This window comes from Oncorhynchus kisutch, linkage group LG7 (assembly GCF_002021735.2).
Source record: "Oncorhynchus kisutch isolate 150728-3 linkage group LG7, Okis_V2, whole genome shotgun sequence".
NCBI lineage: Eukaryota > Metazoa > Chordata > Actinopteri > Salmoniformes > Salmonidae > Oncorhynchus > Oncorhynchus kisutch.
The window spans coordinates 2,530,976-2,553,248 of NC_034180.2; the positions used below are offsets into that span (position 1 = coordinate 2,530,976).

At 43.4% G+C, this 22,273-nt stretch overlaps 1 protein-coding gene across 3 annotated transcripts in view; it reads right to left on the minus strand.

Moving 5' to 3' along the window:
* Positions 1-20,672, minus strand: part of LOC109881008 (mineralocorticoid receptor) — a 102,528-nt gene extending 81,856 nt beyond the window's left edge. For all 3 annotated transcript variants that reach the window (XM_031828369.1, XM_031828368.1, XM_031828370.1), the window contains exons 1-2: positions 20,229-20,672; positions 16,434-18,380 (exon numbers count right to left, since the gene is read on the minus strand). In XM_031828369.1, coding sequence (XP_031684229.1) covers positions 16,434-18,361 — 1,928 coding nt within the window. In that variant the 5' untranslated portion in view covers positions 18,362-18,380; positions 20,229-20,672. The remainder of the gene's footprint in view (positions 1-16,433; positions 18,381-20,228) is intronic.
* Between the last annotated feature and the right edge of the window lie 1,601 nt (positions 20,673-22,273).

Genomic DNA, 22,273 nt, shown 5'->3' on the forward strand with positions numbered 1-22,273 from the left:
TCAATTAAAAAACAATTATATTTTCTCTATAATTATCCTTTACAGTTAAATCTTAAACCAATTGAAATTGCTTTCACATATGGCTACACTTAAACATCGGGGGCCAAAGCAAATACACTCCATTTATCATAAAATTCATATATAGAAAATAACAGTACCGTGAGCAATCAGTGAAAGATAGAAAGCTCTTGCAAATGCATTATAGAAATATTAACTACAGAGATTAAATACATTACTGTAGAAATACAGTACCACAAGAGATTAACTACATTACTGTAGAAATACTGAGCAATGTAGCTAAGCCAGTGATGTTTCTCATTTAAGAACATACAATGTTATTTGATTCAGGTACAATATGTTTCATTGGATAAAAATAGTAGCCAATGGACAAAACAGCCAGTGGTCTTGCACAGACTCATGCAGCAGGAAATGTATTGTAAGTGTATGTCCCAGCTTACTGACAGTAATTTGAATATAGTATTAACTAATTATGGATGGTTGATTGAGCTCATGGCAGTATATTTGACCTTCTTAGCTGGCCTCTGCAATAACGGTCTATGTGACATTCATGAAACGTAAAACACATGTTCTAGACTTAGGCCTATATAATACAATTATATATAGGTTTCGACGTTAACTAGGGTCATTTAAGGCCAAGTCACAAAGTATTAAATAGTAGAATGACAAAGCAAATCACTCATTAAAACCCAACCAATCAGAGTATGTCCCTAACACACCCACTAAATATATTCTTAATTCATTGGATAATGAGATTTTCATCAATGTCCTCCCCAGTCATAAGCAATGTAGCGTGCAGTAAAAGAGTATGTCTGACACATTTCCCTGTCCTTCAGTATCTGCCGTGTATCGTTACCCTTTTGCTAAATATAGATTGGTGTCGTCCCAAAAAAGAAATGCCCAATCATACATTCACTCTCCTTGTAAGTGACTCTAGTCCTCCGTGTCACATTGCTCCTGTGTACACTTCCCTCCTTTTTTAAAGGCCCAATCCTTAATTAGAAAAACAACAAAATGGCAACCCATTGACCGCCACTTGGTTTGCTATCAAGTTGAGGGTATTATAGCTGTAAATATCACAGCTTGTGGCATTTAAGTTTAGCAAAGAGCCCACACCTGATCTTGATTCAAACTGCCTAGTCTTTGCCACAGACAGATTTCCACTAGACATTGGCGGTAATATGATGATTATGGGGTAGAAGTCCTTAAGGAAAGCATTTAGCCAATTCAGACGCAAAGGCCTATTGATTTCTAATGGGCTAGCCTCAAGGTCGGACCTCCGGCAAAGAATTCTCGTCTTTCCAATAAGGATGTAATTTGTAATCCAACGCCACACCACAGCGTCCGCTCATTCTCATCCAAGAATCAATCACAACTGGCCAAGAAATATAGGCTCCCAAAACCCAAAGATAGTTGTTTGGTTTTTCAAAGCTCATCATCTCACCATGACCTTCATTCAGGCAGATTTGCGATGAAAACTTAATATTCTAGGTCTGCAATTATAACATAATTGAACATTGTACAATGAAACAAGACATACTGTACATGCTTACTTTGTGTATTGCTACCAGTGCCCCAAATCAGCAGCCACATCATCAACCCACAGCCCATCATACAGTCTGTCATACAGCCAATACAGACACGTGTGAGTCTATAGACTAGAGGACCACAGAGGAAGCCAAACCACAGTAAACCACAGAGGGAATGACTGGCATAGTACTGCCCTGCAGATGTTTACTGACTACCACAATTGGGAAAGAAAACGATGGAACCAGCACACCCTGTGGCCAAAACCAATGTAATGTAGGCATATGCTTCAGGGTGGCACTGGCTCAACTAAGACAATGGAAGATTGGCTACATATTGTTCAGTAAATGTGTGAGGATCGGATTAGTGAGTAGAATCCATTTCTATGATCTTTCGTCGTTAGGAATTTTGTGAACAGAGAAACGGAGGGTTTAGTCATAGGCAAACGTGTGTGTGTGTGTGTGCGTGTGCGTGCGTGCGTGTTCGTGCGTGTGTGTGTCGTAGCGTCACAGAGAGCAGTCTTCTGCAGCAGCTGTTGAGTGTCAAGAGTACTGAGGAGTTTATACTCTAGGATAATGTAAAGTAAAGATCTCCTAGGGCTGTACATTTCTGTATCTATGAGGGGGTGGACCATTAAACACTCACCCTGAGGTGAAACGAAAGGCAATGCACGGGACGGTAAGCATGTGTTCATGCTTATCTGTGTGTGTTCGGCAGACATGCTCACCTTGTTGGTAGAGACACACACACACACACTGTTTTCGTCTTGTGATGAGGGACAAAGCTTACCCCACCGCTCAGTTCTCAGTTCCCATTGAGGCAGTGCAGCATAGCCGCGGTGGTATGGTCGTCTGGTTGTCTGGCTCCTGCACCAGGATGTGGCTGTCATTAAAAACAATAACCTTAGGTGCCTGCATGGTGACTCGCTGTAATTGTTTTCTCATTTGATCTACTTTCTGCCCTCCCGCTCGTCTTGCCGGCAGACAGGAATAAGTGTTTTACCTCCTCCTCTCCTCCTCTCTCAACCTTTTCAAAATCAAATCGGTCCAGTACCATAATCAACAATTTGGGAATATGCCGGGTGAGAATATGAGGGGTGAGATAAGAAGTAAAACCTTTATGACCCATGCCCCGCTCTGCCAGGTCTAACCTCCATCACACACACGCACGCACGCACACGCACACACACACACACACACACACACACACACACACACACACACACACACACACACACACACACACACACACACACACACACACACACGCATGCATGCATTGTGGGTGCACAGTTCTTATTAACAGGTTTTCATCCTCTTCCGTATGGAAATGTTCTCTTGTTGAGTTTTGGCTCTTTCCAGTGTAATCACATGGGGAAATCACCCCTCACACTGTGAGTGTTTGGACTTTTTTTCATAGTATGGTAGTGTATGTTTGTATATGCGTGTGTGCGCACGTTTGTATGTGTGTCTTTGTGTGCCTGCGTTCAGTGTTAATGTGTGTGCGATTGTATGTGTGCACGCATTTGTGGTTGTGTGTGTTTTCATATTTTATGTAATGAGATGTAGCTTTGTTCGGATGTTGAAAATGCCACTCCGGCACTGGAGCATGTCTAATACAACCACAAAGGGGATTCTAATAAACATTACAGCACAGCCGGGAGACAACTGGACACAACGTCCCTCGTTGATAGTGTTTGGTTTGACCCGTTGCAGTTTGACCTGTTTTTACGGCAGATGGCTTAGTTTCAAATGTGTAGCCTTCCGAGTCTTATATTGTAGTTTGGCCCGTTATTATTGTAGATTATTTCGATTTGAATCTGTGCTCTTCTGACTTTATAAGAAGTGTCGGCAAACTTCCGTCACAGAGATGGAAAGAGCCCCTATTTGTCACGTACTGTACAGCAGGGACAAATTGACAGTCACTCTGGTATGACATTTTTATTGGCTTTCAACATCTGGTTCTAGAATGTCCGTGACCCTGTTCTTAGCACAGAGGACACCAGCCCAGCAACATAAACAGAATCTTACTGTACATAGATTTGTCTGCTCCATGGCATCTGTTAGTGACTGCCTCGGACATGGACTGTTAGTAGCAGCACTGTACTGTAGGAAACTGGTGTGGGCTGAAGTATAACAAGCAATGGCAAAACACAACGTACATTTCCAGACTGAGCCTATGAACCGGACATTGTGGTGATTGGACTATTCAACCTCCCACACCTCGGTGTAATGTACACTGATGTTTTATTCCCCTCATTTGGACAGTCATTGAAAGAAAAATCTATATGGACAAAATAATCCATAAAAGGTAGAAAATATCCATAGTAAAATCTATTTATGAGCACGTGAAGGGTAAAGGGGCCCTATTAACAGAGCATTGTTAGTATAACTCAGGGCCCAGGGGTCAAGGGTTCGGGTTGTGCATCTGGGACTGACGTGTTGGAGTTGGAGTTATGGTTGTGATGAATAGGATCGGAGGGAGGGCGTTTGCCCAGGAGTGTCAGGTTAACATTGCGTGGGAAGCTCTACTGGCAAGAATAATAACCAAGGCTATGCATTATACCACACCACCATTGTAGATATAGGCTGTTAAACTGTAAGACCATATGTAGGCCACAAACTTTCTTTCTGTCCCCTGGTTTACTTGATGATTGTGGAAATGCCTCTAGGCTCTATTGTGAGTGACTTGGATCCCTCCCTGGGCTGGTCTCAAACAGGTCTGCTCAACACCTTTCACACGACCTGTCAAACAAGCTGTCCCGCAGGCCTGATGGAATGGTGTCAGCCGAGTACCTGAACGTCTATGCTCTTGAAACAGATGTTCTTACGATTCTAGAATAATTACTGTGTACATGTTGCCGGGGTGTAAGTAAGTACACTGGAATGGAAGAAAGAACTCCAGGCATCTCAAACGTGTCAAAAACAACCCAAGAAAACATCCTCCTCCTCCAAAAACAAACCGGCTGCAGAAGCTTTTGCACGTGTTCCTTGTCAATAAACTGGGAAAGACATCAGAGGAGAAGTTTAGAGAATGAACTGACAATAGACTACTCTGTTCAAAGAAACTACAGTATGTGGAAGTCAGGGTACATTTGACTGTGTGGATGGATATAGGGAAAACAATTGGTTTTCAATGGCAAATGTAAGGCCAGTAAAGTGACACAGCCATTTACCATGGAAACATTTGTAGCCTACAAGCTCTTTAGTCAGGTTACTCAGCTAGTTTTTCAGAGAGGCCCTAATGAACACTCCTGGATGTAGCTTGACAGACACTCAGCCCTGTTAGCCCTGTGGTGCGTCTCAAAAGGCACCCTATTCCCTATGTAGTGTGCTATTTTTGACTAGAGCCCTATGGGCCCTGGTCAAACGTAGTGCACTAAAGAGAAAGGGGTGCCATTTGGAATGCAATCATGGTCTACCAAGGCCAAAGATAACAACTGTTGCCTGGGCTGATACAAAATGAAGCTGAAGCACACTGCTAGCTAATGCATTGAGCATAAATAGGTCAGACTTCCCCCTCTGAATAATGGGGAGAAAAGTGGACTGGCTCTACCAGAGTGGGCACCACATAAACAATATGTCACAGCCGTATCTAGATGGGATACAGTGCAGTGTTGGGGCAAGAGTTGTTGTTTCTGAAGCTGTGCCATAGTGTTAGCAATTAGCTGAAGCTGTGTCATAGTGTTAGCTGAAGCTATGTCATAGTGTTAGCGGAAGCTGTATCATAGTGTTAGCTGTTAGCTGAAGCTGTGTCATAGTGTTAGCTGAAGCTGTGTCATAGTGTTAACTGAAGCTGTGTCATAGTGTTAGCTGTTAGCTGTGTCTTAGTGTTAGCTGTTAGCTGAAGCTGTGTCATAGTGTTAGCTGTTAGCTGACGATTCTGCTAAAGGAGCTAGTTTCATTCCACAAAAACAATGTGCCACAGCCATCTAGAGGGTCTAAATTTAGTTGTTGTTGTTTTGAGTTGTTTACTGAAGCTGGGTTATTGTGTTAGCTAAAGCTGGGTTGAAGGAGCAAGCTAGCTAGCTGCATTACTACCTGTGTTTTAAGTGCCGACTGGCTGGCTGGCCCAAGCCTCTAAGTATGTGAGTGAGCCATCCATTCAGACCGTAAAACTGCAAATTATCACTCCAGATTTGTGCTCCAGTTATGCCTTAAGCACCGGATTAAATGCTCATTTGCATTAGTAAGATTTACTCTGCAACGGGTATTACTTGAATTTGCATCGAGAGGAAAAAACACTGTTTGTTTTCTCTGTTAGTTTTTTTTTAGACAAGACGGTGCTCCTGCAAGATAAATATGTTTTGTGTGCTGAAGGAGGTATATCTCCTAGAAATCAGGAGTAGCACAAGAAGAATCATATGCATAGACACCTGAAGCATACAGGATCATTCTACCCTCTCAATTACCTTGCCAATGAATACATTACTCAAAGAAGAAGACAACAAGTATTGTGTTGAGAATAATGTATAGTAACTATTCAAAAGTAAACTAGCATAACTTCATAGGTGTCTTTTGTGGCTGGAACCATAATCTCACAGTATGGGCCACTGTAACTAACAACACAACCACCCTAGCCCCTTCTGGCTTACTAACCCAGGCAGTTTGTATATAAAACATGGCTCGTATTGAAACCGGGACAGAAACCCACCTGCTTAACAGGGCTAAATCCAAATAAAAGCCACCCTGTCTCCCTAACCGATTAGACTGAACCAAGCAGCTGAAACTAAGTGGCTGGTGTCAGCCAAAACAACAGCAGACAGTAAACAGGGAATGTCTGGCCTGTGCCAGGTACAGTACAGTAAAACCAGGGCCAGGGGGTGCCAGTCCTAGGGCAGTGCACTGTAGAGAAACGTTGTGGGTCCACGGAGCCAATTGACAAGGAACACAATGGTTCTAGTGTATCCTGATCTGCCATTTTGGATCTAGGTTGGTCCAGGTTGCCCTATGACCAGGTCTTCTCCTAAAAAGACACCAATCTGTCTATTTGGACATGGTAGCCAGGCACACTCGTAAACAAGACATGGGAACAAATATCTCTCACCATTACTGTATAAAATATCACTGTCAAGTCAACATTTTTTCGTTTGCACAACATGGTATGCACAACAATACAACAGCCTGTAAGTCACACAAGTGGTCTAGGGCGCCAGAGCCACCCCAACACATACCTTCACACAACCTGTACACAATACCGTTGGATCTGTTCTACATAACAGGGGCCATTGTGGGCCAATGTCATTGTCATTAACACAAAAGCCCTGGCAATTACAGGATGATTCTCTAACCCTACCCTCCATCCCTTCCTGCAATAGGCAGCCATTTTGATTCCTGCTAAACCAGTTTACCCCTTTTTAAGTCTTGGTCACCCAATTGTGTCCGTGTCAGCTCTCTGTGTAATGTGATACAGTGTCTTTTCTATGGACTGTCACCAGACCCCTGGAAGTCTCCTTTTACCTTGGCTGGGTCACTGTATCAAAGCTTGTCCCAAAGGTGCTACATTATCAGAGCCTGTTCCCAGGGTGCTACATTATCAGAGCCTGTCCCCAGGGCGCTACATACATGATTTTTGTGACAAAGCCAAGCTCCCAATAGCCTGAGTCATAACAATCTACCAGGGATTTTATGGGGTGGGTTTTTATGGGTGCAACTCAAGACCCGACAAAGCACAGAGCACACTGGTTTAGAATATAAAGAGAAGCTCTGTGTGAGAGTATGCTACTACTAATATAAGTCGATGCCATCACATAGCCATAGTGATAGCCATTTCTTCAGATGTATTAGACACATTCTGAAGAGAACAGAGCGTGTGTACGTGGGTGTGTGTTGACCTAGTTAACGGACTGCTGAAGCAGAACAATTAAAACAATTTTGGAAGTGTTTTCCTTAATGACATCCATTTCCGCTTATGTCAGTGAGTCGAGTGTCACGGCCGTTGAAAAAAGAGGACCATGGCGCAGCGTGGTGAGCGTACATTCTCTTTTTATTAGAAAAAAGACGCCGAACCAAACAATTAAAAACTACCAAACAAACCATGAAGCTAAACGCTATAATGCCAACAAACAAAGACAACTTCCCACACAGAAAGGAGGGAAAAGGGCTGCGTAAGTATGGTTCCCAATCAGAGACAACGATAGACAGCTGTCCCTGATTGAGAACCATACCCGGCCAAAACATAGAAACACAAAATCATAGAAAACAAAACATAGAATGCCCACCCCAAATCACACCCTGACCAAACCAAATAGAGACATTAAAAGGCTCTCTACGGTCAGGGCGTGACATCGAGTCCCGTCATGTCCAGCAATGAGCTAGCTGCTAGCTAGACTAAGTAAACACAGCAGTTCAGAACTTGAATACAAACTCCAATTACACATGAATGATGAATCGCACCATGCCCTTATTTTCGTCAGTAGAGCAGATCAGAATGCAGGGAGGAAGACAATGATGCGCTGAGAAGGAGAGGAGGGAAATCCACTCAGAAAACTCAAAGAACTAAACTAAATGTACTATGGATCACATTGCTTTTTATAGTTCGGATGAATGTGAATTATGTCCTTGTCCATCAAACCGATAGAAATCAAACATTTGCTACCTTAAAATCCATCTGGACACAATTAAGTTACCGTAATATCAAAATCGTACAATCAAATTCTGCTGTTATGAATCGTAGCCTACACCAACAATGAAGAACAATCTTAAAGGGGCACTGTGGAAGCTCATAAACAGTCGTCTATATTAATGATAGGAGCCTCAGTGTCTTGATAACTCTTTCATCAACTAGGCCTGACACTATTCTCATCCATTTCACACAGCTTTTATTGATAGAAACCAGGGCAGTCGTCACAATAATCTCATGCTTTGTGTTGCAGTGGTAGGAAGTATACAGTTACATTCTCTTTATACAGTATGTAAAAGAGCTCAATGACGGACAGAGACAAGCCTCTGTATGTCAGCGATAGGTAATCAAGTCTGAGCACACACACACACACACACACACTCTCACACACTGTGCCTACTGCCTACAGTACGGCCCACCCTGGAAATTTGGGCAAGTTTCATCAAACCCTGTTTCAAGAAGAGGTTGAATTGAGGACAGGCATACTGATCCCAGCAGGGAAGGAGAAGGAGAAAGGTACAGTCAGAGAGAGAGAGGGAGAGAAGGGAAAGGAGGGAGGGAGGAAGGTACAGGGAGGGAGGGAGGTACAGTAAGAGAGAGAGGGGAACGGAGGGAGGGAGGAAGGTACAGTCAGAGAGAGGTGGGGGAAGTACAGTCCGAGAGAGAGGGGAAAGGAGGGAGGGAGGAAGGTACAGTCAGAGAGTGAACGAGAGAGAAAAGGGGGGAAGGGAGAGAGGAATGTACAGTCAGAGAGTGAGAGAGAGGGGAGATGCAGCAACAGAGAAAGACGGGGAGGTAGGAAACTAGTAGTTACCGCTGTATGAGTATCAATTAATTAGGTCATATCCTTCCTTTCTCCTCTCATCTTTTAATGAAGAGAATCATGTTCAGTGTTTTTAACTAAGGCAGTCTTTGAATGTCATAATACAACATTTATTTCATAAGACAACTGTAATAATTATTTTATTTTAGTCCATAGCTTCAAGTAATTATTTTTGAGCACATTTCTCTCATAATCCTTGTAGTGATAATAATGACTGGTGTATATCACCCCTGTGATATCTCCAGTCTATGACTAACTTCCCATCTGTTAGCTCTGTCGTTTAATAAGTCCTCTTTTATCCAGCATTATACCGCACTCAACATAAAATAGTGTGTGTGTGTAAGTCACACACTCACACACAAACACAAAGGTGAGGACCCGACATACAGTAGTTCTCATGTGACCACGTGGAATTAGCAAAGACCCAGGCTTCAATGTCTTTACCTCCTCAAGGAACACCTTCCTTGCTAGGGCAGGGAAAGAAACCTTGGACATGACCCCCAACACCCCTGTCTCACATTCACATCCCAAACGAGCAACTAACGTCCCTCACAGCCTCACAACCCACAATGCACCGGGGCCAGCCGTACCGAGCCACACCACGAGGACGTGGATTTAATTAGATATTAGTATCCAGCCGCGTCTGAATTAATCAAATCAATGCTACTCATTAATTTAGTAGAAGAACATACAATTAAAGGGCTATTAGCGTTCTCTCAGGAGTCTGCCCTTTCATCCTGCCAGTAGAACATTGGGACTTGGCCCAGGTCCAGAGGCAAAGCGTTCTCTTTTAACCGGCACTTCCTCTCCTCCGCCTGACTCGATTCTACTCCTCTTCTCCAGGCTGGTGCCATAGAAGTACAATGACTAGATGTAGTATGTGCAAAAAATAAACGTCGGCGTCACTTTAAATCAATACTCTCTTTTATCCATAAGCATAACATTTAGTGGGAGGATGATATCTTCATTTGGTCCCTGGCCACATTGATTTAAACAATAACACCATTTCCATGACTTAATGGTGCTTGACAGCATTTATCCTGTAAGTAGCTCGTCATTTAGGATGGCGTCTCAAGAGTTTTAAACTCTAGAAATGTCAACACACTGTAGCATAGTCCCAGTCAATGCTTAACAGGGCACTCTCTAAATAGGGTGACACAGAGATTTGGAGATTTAGGGAATGAGCACACAAATAATCCAGCACCCAAAACTAGGTCATTTTATAGTAATATATTTTCTTCAGATAATTTATCATTTGATCATGGCTGTGTATATCTCAATTGAGGAGGTAAGGAAACTAGACTGAAAATAAGATTTTAAGCTTTTACATAGACTTTAAAGTAGTACTGTATTGTACATGGGACTGTAGGGTCCCCCACAAGCTCATCGGATTCCCTACAAAACATACAGTCAAATATAATCTGATTTAAATACATCAGGGGAAATCCTCTGTGTTCAAAATGTCAATCTCTGCACCGCATACAGCTGGCCACCTGTTTCTCCCAAAGCACTGAAGCAAACCAGGCTCTGACGGAAAATCATTCTGGGCCAAGGAGATTCTTTTTCTCTCTCTCTTTTTTTTTGCTCTTGTGAATTAAAGTTAAAACGCTTTCGCTCTGAGTAATCCAGACTCCTCCGACGAACAGTCATTTTTAATTAAAAACATTACCCCATATACAGAGGAAACCAAAGTGAAGCCTGAAAAAAATATTAACTGCACAGGGATTTCTCTTTCTACTTCGACCTAGCAGTCTCTCGATTTTCTCTCCCTCTCTCACTCTCTGTCTCTCTGTTTCAATCTTTCCCTCCCTCCCTCCCTCCCTCCCTCGCTCCCTCCCTCCCTCCCTGCCATCCAAGGCTTCAATTGATCAAAGGAAGTTCCAGTTTCTTGCTGGTTTTTAACGGTTATGTAACTTTCTCCTGATGAAATACTGGCCTGGGCACAATACTAACCCATCCAGAGCTGAACTGGACCATAGAATTCCTGCAATTGGACTTTTGGGGGTTATGTGATCCTGGCAGGAAGTCAATCCAAATCACACTGCGGCAACGCTTGGCTACTTGGAACGATTGTAAACACCCTAATAAAATGTAATTAATAGGTACCATATACATTGTTTACTGAGTAAAACTGAGTCCAAAAAACTTTGATTAATCACATAAGAACAGCAACCTCAGCACAGGAATATAACTAAATAAAGCAATATTTCTTAACCACAGGCAGATGGGTCTTCTGCAGTGCAGTTTTGATTGAACCCCTCCTCTTGTGATGAGCTATGTGTAGTTGGAATGAATTGTTGTTTCCCTGAGAACAGCAGGACTCTGGCTAGTCTTCCCCAGTGCGTGTTTGATTGAACCTCTCTTGTGAGGAGCTAAGTGTATAGTTTTATAGAGAGGGGAAGTTCCAGAGCTGTGTCTGTATCCGGGTCTCTGCCATACGGCCAAGCCAGGCCCCACCTCTGACTGTCATCCTGCCTGACATTAGGGGGCTAAGCTGTATCTCATTAGGCCTAGGGTGGCAGTGATCCCGTCAACATCACTTGAAGCTCTGGCTCCCACCATAGGGGAAGAGACAGGTTGTCTCCAAGGTAACGGCCAGATCATTTGGCAGGAACTGCATGCCTTGTATTCCCACAGAAACCCACAGATACTGTAGGCAGGCGCAGCTGGCACACATACAAACACACGCACGCACGCACGCACGCACGCACGCACGCACGCACGCACGCACGCACGCACGCACACACACACACACACACACACACACACACACACACACACACACACACACACACACACACACACACACACACACACACACACACCCAATACACGTGTGTAAAGACAAACACACGTATAGTCACTCCACTGCACATAGACATCAGCTCTCTCTCTGCCAATCAAACATCCGGCTATTCCTCTGTGTCCAGTATTGATTTAAAACACAATGAATCCAGGGGTGGGCCAACCGTTTAGGAAAAACCATTGAGTTCATTTGCCGCTCGTACCCTAGGGATAATCATTCTCACTGTTGAAAGAGAAATTGATTTCTGTTAATCATGAGCCAGCGTTATTCAAATCAGTGGGGGGGTCAAACCAGGCCAGATATCTTGAAAGAGGGGGTTAGAGAGGATTATACAAGCAGAGTCAAGTATTTAGGTCATAAAGGGCAGTAGAAAATAGTTTTTCTATTGGGTTGTTACAGTCAATGACATGAGTTTGCATTTAACCATAGAAATTGAGCTGACAGAATTACATGTAAATCTAACTCATTCCCACCTGATCTCAACTAAGTCTCTGGGCCATATTCACAAAGAGTCTTTAGATTGGGAGTGCCGATCTAGGATCAGTTACGACTTTTAGTTCATAATGAATAACATTTTAGGAACATTTTGTAGATCAGCACTCCTACTCTTAAAAACACTTTTTGAATACATGCCCTAACCCCCTGTCACATACTCTACTGTACTTCCTGAATGCCAAAAGTGGACTGACCATTCCATAGCCAAGTATGACAAGAATAGCCCTGATCAGACAGCCAGAACAACTGGATGAATTGTAGCATGGTCTATCGATAGGAGGTCAATGGGACAGGGACTAACCTCCTGGACCAACATAACAGCCTCAGGACAAAGGCTGACATGACCATTGCCCCATTTTTAACCAGCCTGATGGTGCTATTGGTGCTATTTTGAGTGAGACTGGATAATTGTTTTAGATCTGTTTGTGAGTGCGTTCAAATAAAGTGGTTGGGGAGAGAGAGAAATCATTAGTTACGACCAATGATGTATACAAACCCTAGATGGCGGATGATATGTATTGGCCATTGAGAGGCTTTGAAGTCACCGGTCGGCCATATTGGCACTTCCCCCAGTAGGAGCAGTCCTCCATGTGAATGAATGGGATTCTACAGTATTTTAATTTGTTTTAATGACAAAATTACATGTATTGAAGTATATTTTGCTATAGTGGGGAAAGTAACATTAGTAAGCTAAAACATATATACTAAAGAAAATATATATAAAATTCTTAGCTCACATAATATAATTTAAGATTATGCATTAAGGTGTCTGTAATATAATACATGTGGCAAAATTAATGTAGACATTAATAATTGCATTTCTAAAGCTTCCAAAATATTTTTTACAACATAAGCGCCCCCTATCAGTCAACTAGTGTACATATAAATCATTGGTTGCAACCAAATTGGAACACATTGACCCATTGTGCTAGCCTAGTCCCTAGCAGTAGTAGGCCTAATCTTCTCTGCTTGTCTCTGGGGAAAACCAACAAACACAAACATACCAAGCCAGGCCCCATTGCCACAAATAATCACATGTATACAAACAGATTACTGACCATTTCGAATCCCACCATACCTTCTCCGCTATGCAATCTGGTTTCAGAGCTGGTCATGGGTGCACCTCAGCCACGCTCAAGGTTCTAAACGACATCATAACCGCCATCGATAAGAGACATTACTGTGCAGCCGTATTCATCAACCTGGCCAAGGCTTTCGACTCTGTCAATCACAACATTCTTATTGGCAGAGTCGACAGCCTTGGTTTCTCAAATGATTGCCTCGCCTGGTTTACCAACTACTTCTCTGATAGAGTTCAATATGTCAAATCGGAGGGACTGTTGTCCGGTCCTCTGACAGTCTCTATGGGTGTGCCACAGGGTTCAATCTCGGGCCGACTCTTTTCTGTATACATCAATGATGTTGCTCTTGCTGCTGGTGATTCTCTGATCCACCTCTACGCAGACGACACCATTCTGGATACTTCTGGCCCCTCCTTGGACACTGTGTTAACTAACTTCCAGACGAGCTTCAATGCCATTACAACTCTCATTCCGTGGCCTCCAACTGCTCTTAAATGTAAGTAAAACTAAATGCATGCTCTTCAACCAATCGCTGCCTGCACCTGCCCGCCCGTCCAGCATCACTACTCTGGACGGCTCTGACTTAGAATACGTGGACAACTACAAATACCTGGGTGTCTGGTTAGACTGTAAACTCTCCTTCCAGACTCACATTAAGCATCTCCAATCCAAAATTAAATCTAGAATCGGCTTCCTATATCGCAACAAAGCATCCTTCACTCATGCTGCCAAACATACCCTCGTAAAACTGACCATCCTACCGATCCTTGACTTCGGTGATGTCATCTATAAAATAGCCTCCAACACTCTACTCAACAAACTGGATGCAGTCTATCACAGTGCCATCCGTTTTGTCACCTAAGCCCCATACACTACCCACCATTGCGACCTGTACGCTCTCATTGGTTGGCCCTCGCTTCATACTCGTCGCCAAATCCACTGGCTACAGGTTATCTACAAGTCTCTGCTAGGTAAAGCCCCGCCTTATCTCAGCTCACTGGTCACCATAGCAGCACCCACTCGTAGTACGCGCTCCAGCAGGTATATCTCACTGGTCACCCCCAAGGCCAATTCCTCCTCTCTGCTGCCCATGACTGGAACGAATTGCAAAAATCTCTGAAGCTGGAGACTCACATCTCCCTCACTAGCTTTAAGCACCAGCTGTCAGAGCAGCTTACAGATCACTGCACCTGTATATAGCCCATCTGTAAACAGCCCATCTATCTACCTACCTCATCCCCATACTGGTATTTATGTATTTATTTATTTTGCTCCTTTGCACCCCAGTATCTCTACCTGCACATTCATCTTCTGCCAATCTACCATTCCAGTGTTTAATTGCTATATTGGTATTACTTCGCCACCATGGCCTATTTATTTCCTTAACTTACCTCATTTGCACTCACTGTATATAGACTTTTTGTTTTCTTTTGTTCTACTGTATTATTGACTATGTTTTGTTTATTCCATGTGTAACTCTGTGTTGTTATATGTGTCGAATTGCTACACTTTATCTTGGCCAGGTCGCAGTTGCAAATGAGAACTTGTTCTCAACTAGCCTACCTGGTTAAATAAAGGTGAAAAAAAATATATATATTTCTCTTTGGGAAACATCTGAGTATCAAGGTTTTGTAAGTCAGGAGGGGATACCATTTGCAGATTTGTTTAGTGGTTCCTGCACTGACTCGAGCTGGTAAAAATGCAATAATAAGCAGGGCATTTACAGTGTGCCATGTCGTGCATACGTTTACGACTTCGGTGATCAGCTCAGAGTCTATACCACCATTAATATACATCCCCTCTGTGAAATGAAAAAAAATGAAGCAATATATCACACCAAAAACAACTCCCAAACTCTCCAAATACCAGAACCATAATCATATCTTCATATCTTTAAATTAACTGTAAACAAATAAACTCCATCTGCAAGGAAGGGATTCCTTATGTAACTCCTTCACATACTGAAATTGCAACAAAGTTGGACAATTTTTTCCAATTTCCTGGTTGGTTTCATAGCTGTGATACTTTTGTTTTATTCATCCTCAATCTTAATATCATAATGCTGTATTTAGCTTCACACTCAACTGGGACATCAGATAAACTGTCCGAACAACAACGGTGTCAAAGTTAGACGTTGCCATATTTGACTGTGCAAAACAAAACGTTTTTCTGCATGTTTGTTTTTGCTTGGTGGCCGGGGCTCTGCCCTGCAAGGCGACTGTTTGTTTCCTACATCTGGCAACAAAAGCATGTGATCAATCATTCATAATAATTTATGACGTCGCCGCATAATGGCCGGCCCAGGCTCGTAAAAATATATTTGCATTACACAAGGTCCCTTCAGGACCTCTCAATAACAGTACAATAAATGTTGTTTTTGTCCATACACATAGCTCTGATAAGAGAACAAACTTTAGCCTCTGTTAGATACAGTAGAGAATAGGGCCAGGGCAGCAGTGTATGTTGCGATGTTACTATCTCATGCTGGACCCCATCCCTTAGTTCCTGTTCTCCCAGCCAAGCCAACATCCCGCTACTTTTCCCTTTCCCAAGCCTTGTTGTTATTAGTGTTTTGGTAGTCCCCAACTCGGAGCAAACGCCCTTCTTTAACCCCTCGGTCCTGAGCAACATGGTCTTTAAGTCAGACACACTGTCCCCTTCATTCATCCTGTCACACTGTAGTAAACAGACTCAGTTCCACCCGAAAGCTATATAGCAGGGAGCATCTCTCTGCACATGAGAGCCCTTGGATTATACCACTGGGTGTGCTTTGTGTAGATGCTGTGGACAATCCATCATGTCTTATAACAAGTCTAAAGTAACATAAAGTAACAAGTCTAAAGTAACAACAGTTTCTGAGCCAGCACTCTTACTGTACTGGAGTTGTGCAGCAGCACTACAATCCCACAATGCTGTTTGTTTTCTCCTTCAACTTTTCTATATTGAAAGTAACAAACATTTCTGAGCCAGCCAGCCGCTCTTACTGTGCTAGAGTTGTGCAGCAACACTACAGTACCCACAATGCAGTTTGTTTTTGTCCATACATCGATTTCTTTCTTACCTTGACATGCTGTCTGGCATGCAGCCGTGACCAGGATAGCCCTCTCCTCTTGGACCCTGCGACATGCCGGGCCGGGATTTCCACGACTCCATTAACGCGGTAACAGGCGAAATTAGATTCAACAAGGGGTTCGTCCCGTGATCCCTTGGGTCGTGCCGTGAGAAAGACATTGTCCCCTGCGCTCCGATCTGGTAGTGAAACGAGTGTCCGCCTGAATTAACACCCACAATGGCCGAGGTGGGCACAACGTTGTTGTTGTTCTCTTGGTAGTAGCTGCCATCGTTGTTCTCTTGTTTAACTTTAGACAGGAGGTTGTGGGGGAACACACCGGCTTCGTAACTGCCATTCATCTCCGTGCCCGGAGGTCCCAAGATCCCAGAGAGACTGTATTCGTCAATGTTGTCCCTCAGAGACAAGTAGGTAATCTCGGACGGACCTGACTGGAAGAGACCCATAGAGTGTTGCTGCTGCTGCTCAGTGTAGCACTGAGGATTCATGCATCCGCCGCCATCTTTGTTTGGCTCACTTTTTACCTGTGTGATGAAAGGTGAGCCATTGCCGGGGCAGCCGGTGGCCTGGTTACACTTTGTGTTGTTGCTACCATTACCCAGACACATGCTCCTATAGTCCGTGTCGGGTTCATTCTTGATGAACTTTACCATACCCATGTGGTCCAGGCCTACGTTGAACATCTCCCCGTCCACGCTCTCCACCTTGGGGAACTCAAACTCCTTGAAGTCCTGCTGGTCTCTTCGTCCCTCGGGACTGTTGGAGTCATTCTGGACCAGGCCCAGTTCACTAGCAGGGCTGGACACAGCAAACCTACCCCCGCCGCCAGAGGGGTTCCTGGGGCTCGAGGACATTGCCATGGGGCCCCCGGTGGTCGGACTGGAGATAGACAATGAAGCCCTCATGTTGTTGGTGCTGCCAGTGGGGCTGGAGACAGACGATGACCTCATGTTGGTAGAGGTGCTGCATGAAGGTGGGGAGAGCACGCTGCTCATGCTTTGAGGGCTGGAGATGGGCGAGCGCATCACGTTGAGGGGGCTGGTGAGCGGAGGCGACCCCACCGTGCTGGAGCCTGCCGGGCTGCAGGTGGCAGAGTTCCTCCTGTGGACGTGGTTGTGGGCCAGAGCTGGTCCGGCAGCGTTATGCTGGTTGACGGGGTTACTGATGGTCGTACAGGCGAACGGCCCCCCAAAGCAGGTGGGGCTGGTGGTGGACGAAACTAGGTTGTTGCTGCCCCCGGGGCTGGAGATGGAGCTGGGCGTCTGGGGGCTGCAGGACAGAGACAAGCCCAAGACGGCTGACCCTGCTGGGGTTCCAGATGAGCAGCAATCCCCTGGGGTGGAGCTAGGCTGCTTCGGGAACCCAGTAGAAGGGGACTTCAATTTGGGGCTCCCCCCGGACGCAGCACACTGGCTGTCCTCGAGACAGGGGCGCCCGCAAACTCCCGCTGGGTACATCTTCCCCGGACTACAATGACCCCCCTGTTGGCCGAAGCCGCCAAAGTCTGTGGCCTCCCTGGCCGCGTTCATATACAAGCCCATGGACTCAGCCACAGTTTTGGACAGCTCCTTGGAGTCCATCATCTCTGGCTTCCTCCCATGGAGGGAACTGTTAAAGAGGGGGAGAACAAAAGGCTGGTGTTGGTTCTGGGTCAGTTTGAGAGTAGGCTGCTGCTCTGGCTTCTTCTTCTCTTCGTTGTTATTGTTACTCTCCTTGCTGTCGGCTGTGTTGCTGCTGGGGGAGCAGCTGACATTGACTATGTCCATCAGGACATCACTGTTGCTGTTCAGGTTCAGGCTGTCTGCCTCCTCGGCTCCGCTGCAGCAGTAGTCCATGGCACTGCTGGGGACATGGGACCATCTGTTCTTCTCTGTGTCCGTGGATCCTTCGAAGAAACTTGGGTATCTTTTGGTCTCCATCGTTGGGTCATTGATTTACCTGCAGGTTGAAGGAATACATTAATGTGATAAATGCTGTTTAAATATGAATTCAAAGTGGTAGGGTATTTTTTATGCATTATTCACATATCATGCAAAAGCCGCTGGAATCTCACATTCCCGAAGCTGAGAGCATACTACTGAATATAAAAACTGTAATTTAACACGAATATTTATTAAATCATGAACAGTGTAAAGTATTTATTTAATGGGTGGCGATTTCATTAAGATTGACTTAAGTGTGTTTTATAGCGGGAAAATTTTGCCAAACATCGCCTGTATCGAAGTGAAGTATCCTTTTAAATCAGCAAGCATTTTCTCTGTCAATCAAGTCAGTCATTTCTGGAAAATCATTTAGACATTCCTCCTCACTTAGTTAACTGTTTATTTGCTTTGGATTTTAAACTAAGAATCCCTGAAATGGTTATATAGGGAAACTTTGTCTATGGTACGTGTCCCAAATGGCACCCTATTCCCTTTAAAGTGCACTACTTTTTACCAGAGCCTTATGGGGGAATAGGGTGTCATTTGGGACAGCCTAAATCATGTTTGGAGACCTCAGAATATCTCTGAGGGGGGGGGGGGGGACTCAATTCCCGATCACACCTTATCATACATAACAAGTTCCTTATTATAATGCATTTCTTTAGATGTATGACATGATAACTTCTGGTTTGCAGGAGTAATTGCACTAACTGTACTATTAAATCGCCAAGTCAGTACAGTTTGATTAAAAAAATAAAAAATACATGACGTGCTTTTATGTCCATTTCCTCCTCTTGGGCACTTCCATTGGATAGAGACAGACCCAGCGTCACATAAACTTTCATCACGCCATTCACGGATTGGTCCGACTATTCTGTCAATCCCTTATTGTTTTTTCAGACACAACATAGCTGCGACATAACTTGAAAATGGTATCTATCTTTGAGCGTCTTCTGAAAAACATATAACAACTTTCGAGAATAATTCAATGCGCAATATTGACCCATGCTATCACATTTAGCCCTTTATATTATGCGTAATGTAATGCTGTTGTTCCTACATTTATACTCTGGTAAACTTATGTTGTAGCCTACTGTCAAAGAGAAGGACTAAAGAAAAACACTGATATTTTGATTGAATTGACCTAATTACGGGTTAGGCTATACTAAATGAGAACGCTTATGAGATAGGATAGTTGTCGACGCACAAACTACAAAAACAGGTAGGCTACATGCCAGGTTGTAACGACAGATGAAGGCTATGCAATATTTTGGGGGGCAATCTGATCTACCAAAATGAACATCACAGTTTTGACATTGATGGCAACTGATCGAAGAGTGTGCAAAACTATTTCAAAAGTGCATTAATAGTAAGAATGCAGGTCATTTCAGACATCGCAGTTCTGCAATGAAAGCAGAGCAAGCCGTACTCTTATCCATTATTTCTTATTGTAAAGAATGATTATCTGATGGAAATGTCGCTGGAGACAAAGTTCAAGTTGTTATTAACTGATCTTTGAAAAGTCATAAACAACTGATTTTAAGTTTAGATTCCATAATAAATAAATGCGCCAATAGCTTGCTGGGCGCAAATAAGTCAAATTATTGTTATTATTATTAAGCTATTTTTATTGTTTAGAGAGAAGGAGGGCAGCCTTTAATTGTATTTATAGCCTATACTGTAGGTCACAATCTGCCTGAGCGGTCCCCCAGGATATAGTTCAAAGTTAAAGATTTCCTGGGGATAATTCAGGTGACAATTAAAGTGATGTACATTTCGTTTAGGGAGTTGACATATTAATCTAAGTATTATAATAACCACAAGACGTTTACCTACCTCGAGCTATATCATTCGGCGCCCTTACCTTAATTACGACATTCAGATTTGTCAAGTGGCTGTGTTGCTGGGCGGCAATAATCCAGAAGAGAGAATAAAGACACGAAACCAAGCCTATACCTTATATCTTCTTCTTTACAATATCCCCCTCATCAGCTATTCTGCATTTTCTCTTGCCATACATCCACTAGTTTCAGTTCTGACAGCTCAACGCACAGAACAGTAGGCTAGAACTCTGCTGAGCTGCGTAGCCTATATCACTCGTAATCCTCAACATCAAGACGCTGCTTTGACACACCGATCGAGAGCGACATATAGATCGGACGCATCAGATATTCTCACATTCGGACCATAATTCCGCAGATTTATGATTTTCTAGCCCTTCGATAGAATGACTGATAAAAACAGCGAAGGAGTCAGACAGACTTGCAGTGCGACGTCATTCTGTGCACATGAACCCTCCTTCTGTAGCGAGTGCAATACAAACTCTGAAGGGGTGGCGGGGACGAGAGAGGGAGGGGAGTGCGTTCGGTCGCACCTTTACATTTGAAGTATGGTTAAGTTTCTCCGTTTTAATACTTAATACTCAAAATACTTTTTGGATAGGAGGAGACCCTTCTCAAGATCGTTGAACGAGCTGAAATAAACATGACAGCTGTCAATTTTTTTTAGATAGTGTAGAACAGAATAATACATTGCAGTAGGCTATAAATACGACATATACTAATAGGCCTAAATTCAACATGAATAAAATACACATTAGGCCTATTCATGTTCCAAAAAACAGGTATATTATGCATAGTATGCATCGTTTACCACTTTGAAATCTAACTATTGCTCTTTGACAATGGCACTGTGCTTTGCAAGGCTGACATTTTGCACATTTATCTGTAATAATGGGCTGGTGTGGGGTTATACTAACTGTATGCCAACTTGTTGTTTGAGTACTAGACAAAAACACCCACAGACGTGGATATATGTTAATAACTGTCTGACATATAGGGCATAGGTCTAATGAGACTGTTACATCTTCCCCCTTGGCAGGAACTGGCTACATAATCTATCAACCTTTCTTAGTCAGAGATAGGTTATGAAGATAAAACCATCAACAACAGTAAGTGTTTAGTGCCTATGAATCATAAATAAGCATCAAATGATCCTTAATGATGATATGTAGTGGGCATAATACATGATAATACACAAGTCTTGTTCAGATGATAAAAAAACATTCTGCTGTGTAGTGTTAGCAGAGTGAAATCAAAACAGGATGTTGGTGCTTTTCCTCTGACTACATCCTTTGATCTTAGATAGGAGCGACTAATAACCCATAATATATAAATACCAGCACACTGGACACGTCACTAAGTCATATAGGTGAATTCAGTGATTTCTCTCGGCTTTATAGCCTATATGCGATACAGTGGAGCTCTCAGTTTTAGTACAGTATTGCAACATGTTATGACTGGAGAAATTGTGTCCACAGGATGGCGCTATATTTCAGTTTCTGATCTGGCACTCCAAATCGTATCAAATCAAATTGTATTTGTCACATGCGCGGGAATACAAGAAGTGTAGACCTTACAGTGAAATGCTTACTTACAAGTCCTTAACCAACAATACAGTTTTAAGAAAAATAAGTGTTCAGTAAAAAAGAAAAAAGAACAGTAACAAATCATTAAAGAGCAGCAGTAAAATAAAAATAGCGAGGCTATATACAGGGGGTACCGGTACAGAGTCAATGTGCGGGGTCACCGGTTAGTCGAGGTATTTGAGGTAATATGTACATGTAGGTAGAGTTAAAGTGACTCTGCATAGATAGTAAACAGAGAGTAGCAGCAGCGTAAAAGGGGTGGGGGGTGGGGGGGTGCAATGCAAATAGTCTGGGTAGCCATTTGATTAGCTGTTCAGGAATCTTATGGCTTGGAGGTAGAAGCCGTTAAGAAGTCTTTTGGACCTAGACTTGGCGCTTCGGTACTGCTTTGCCCTTGCGGTAGCAGAGAGAACAGTCTATGACTAGGGCGGCAAGAGTCTTTTACATTCTTAAGCCTTCCTCTGACACCGCCTGGTATAGAG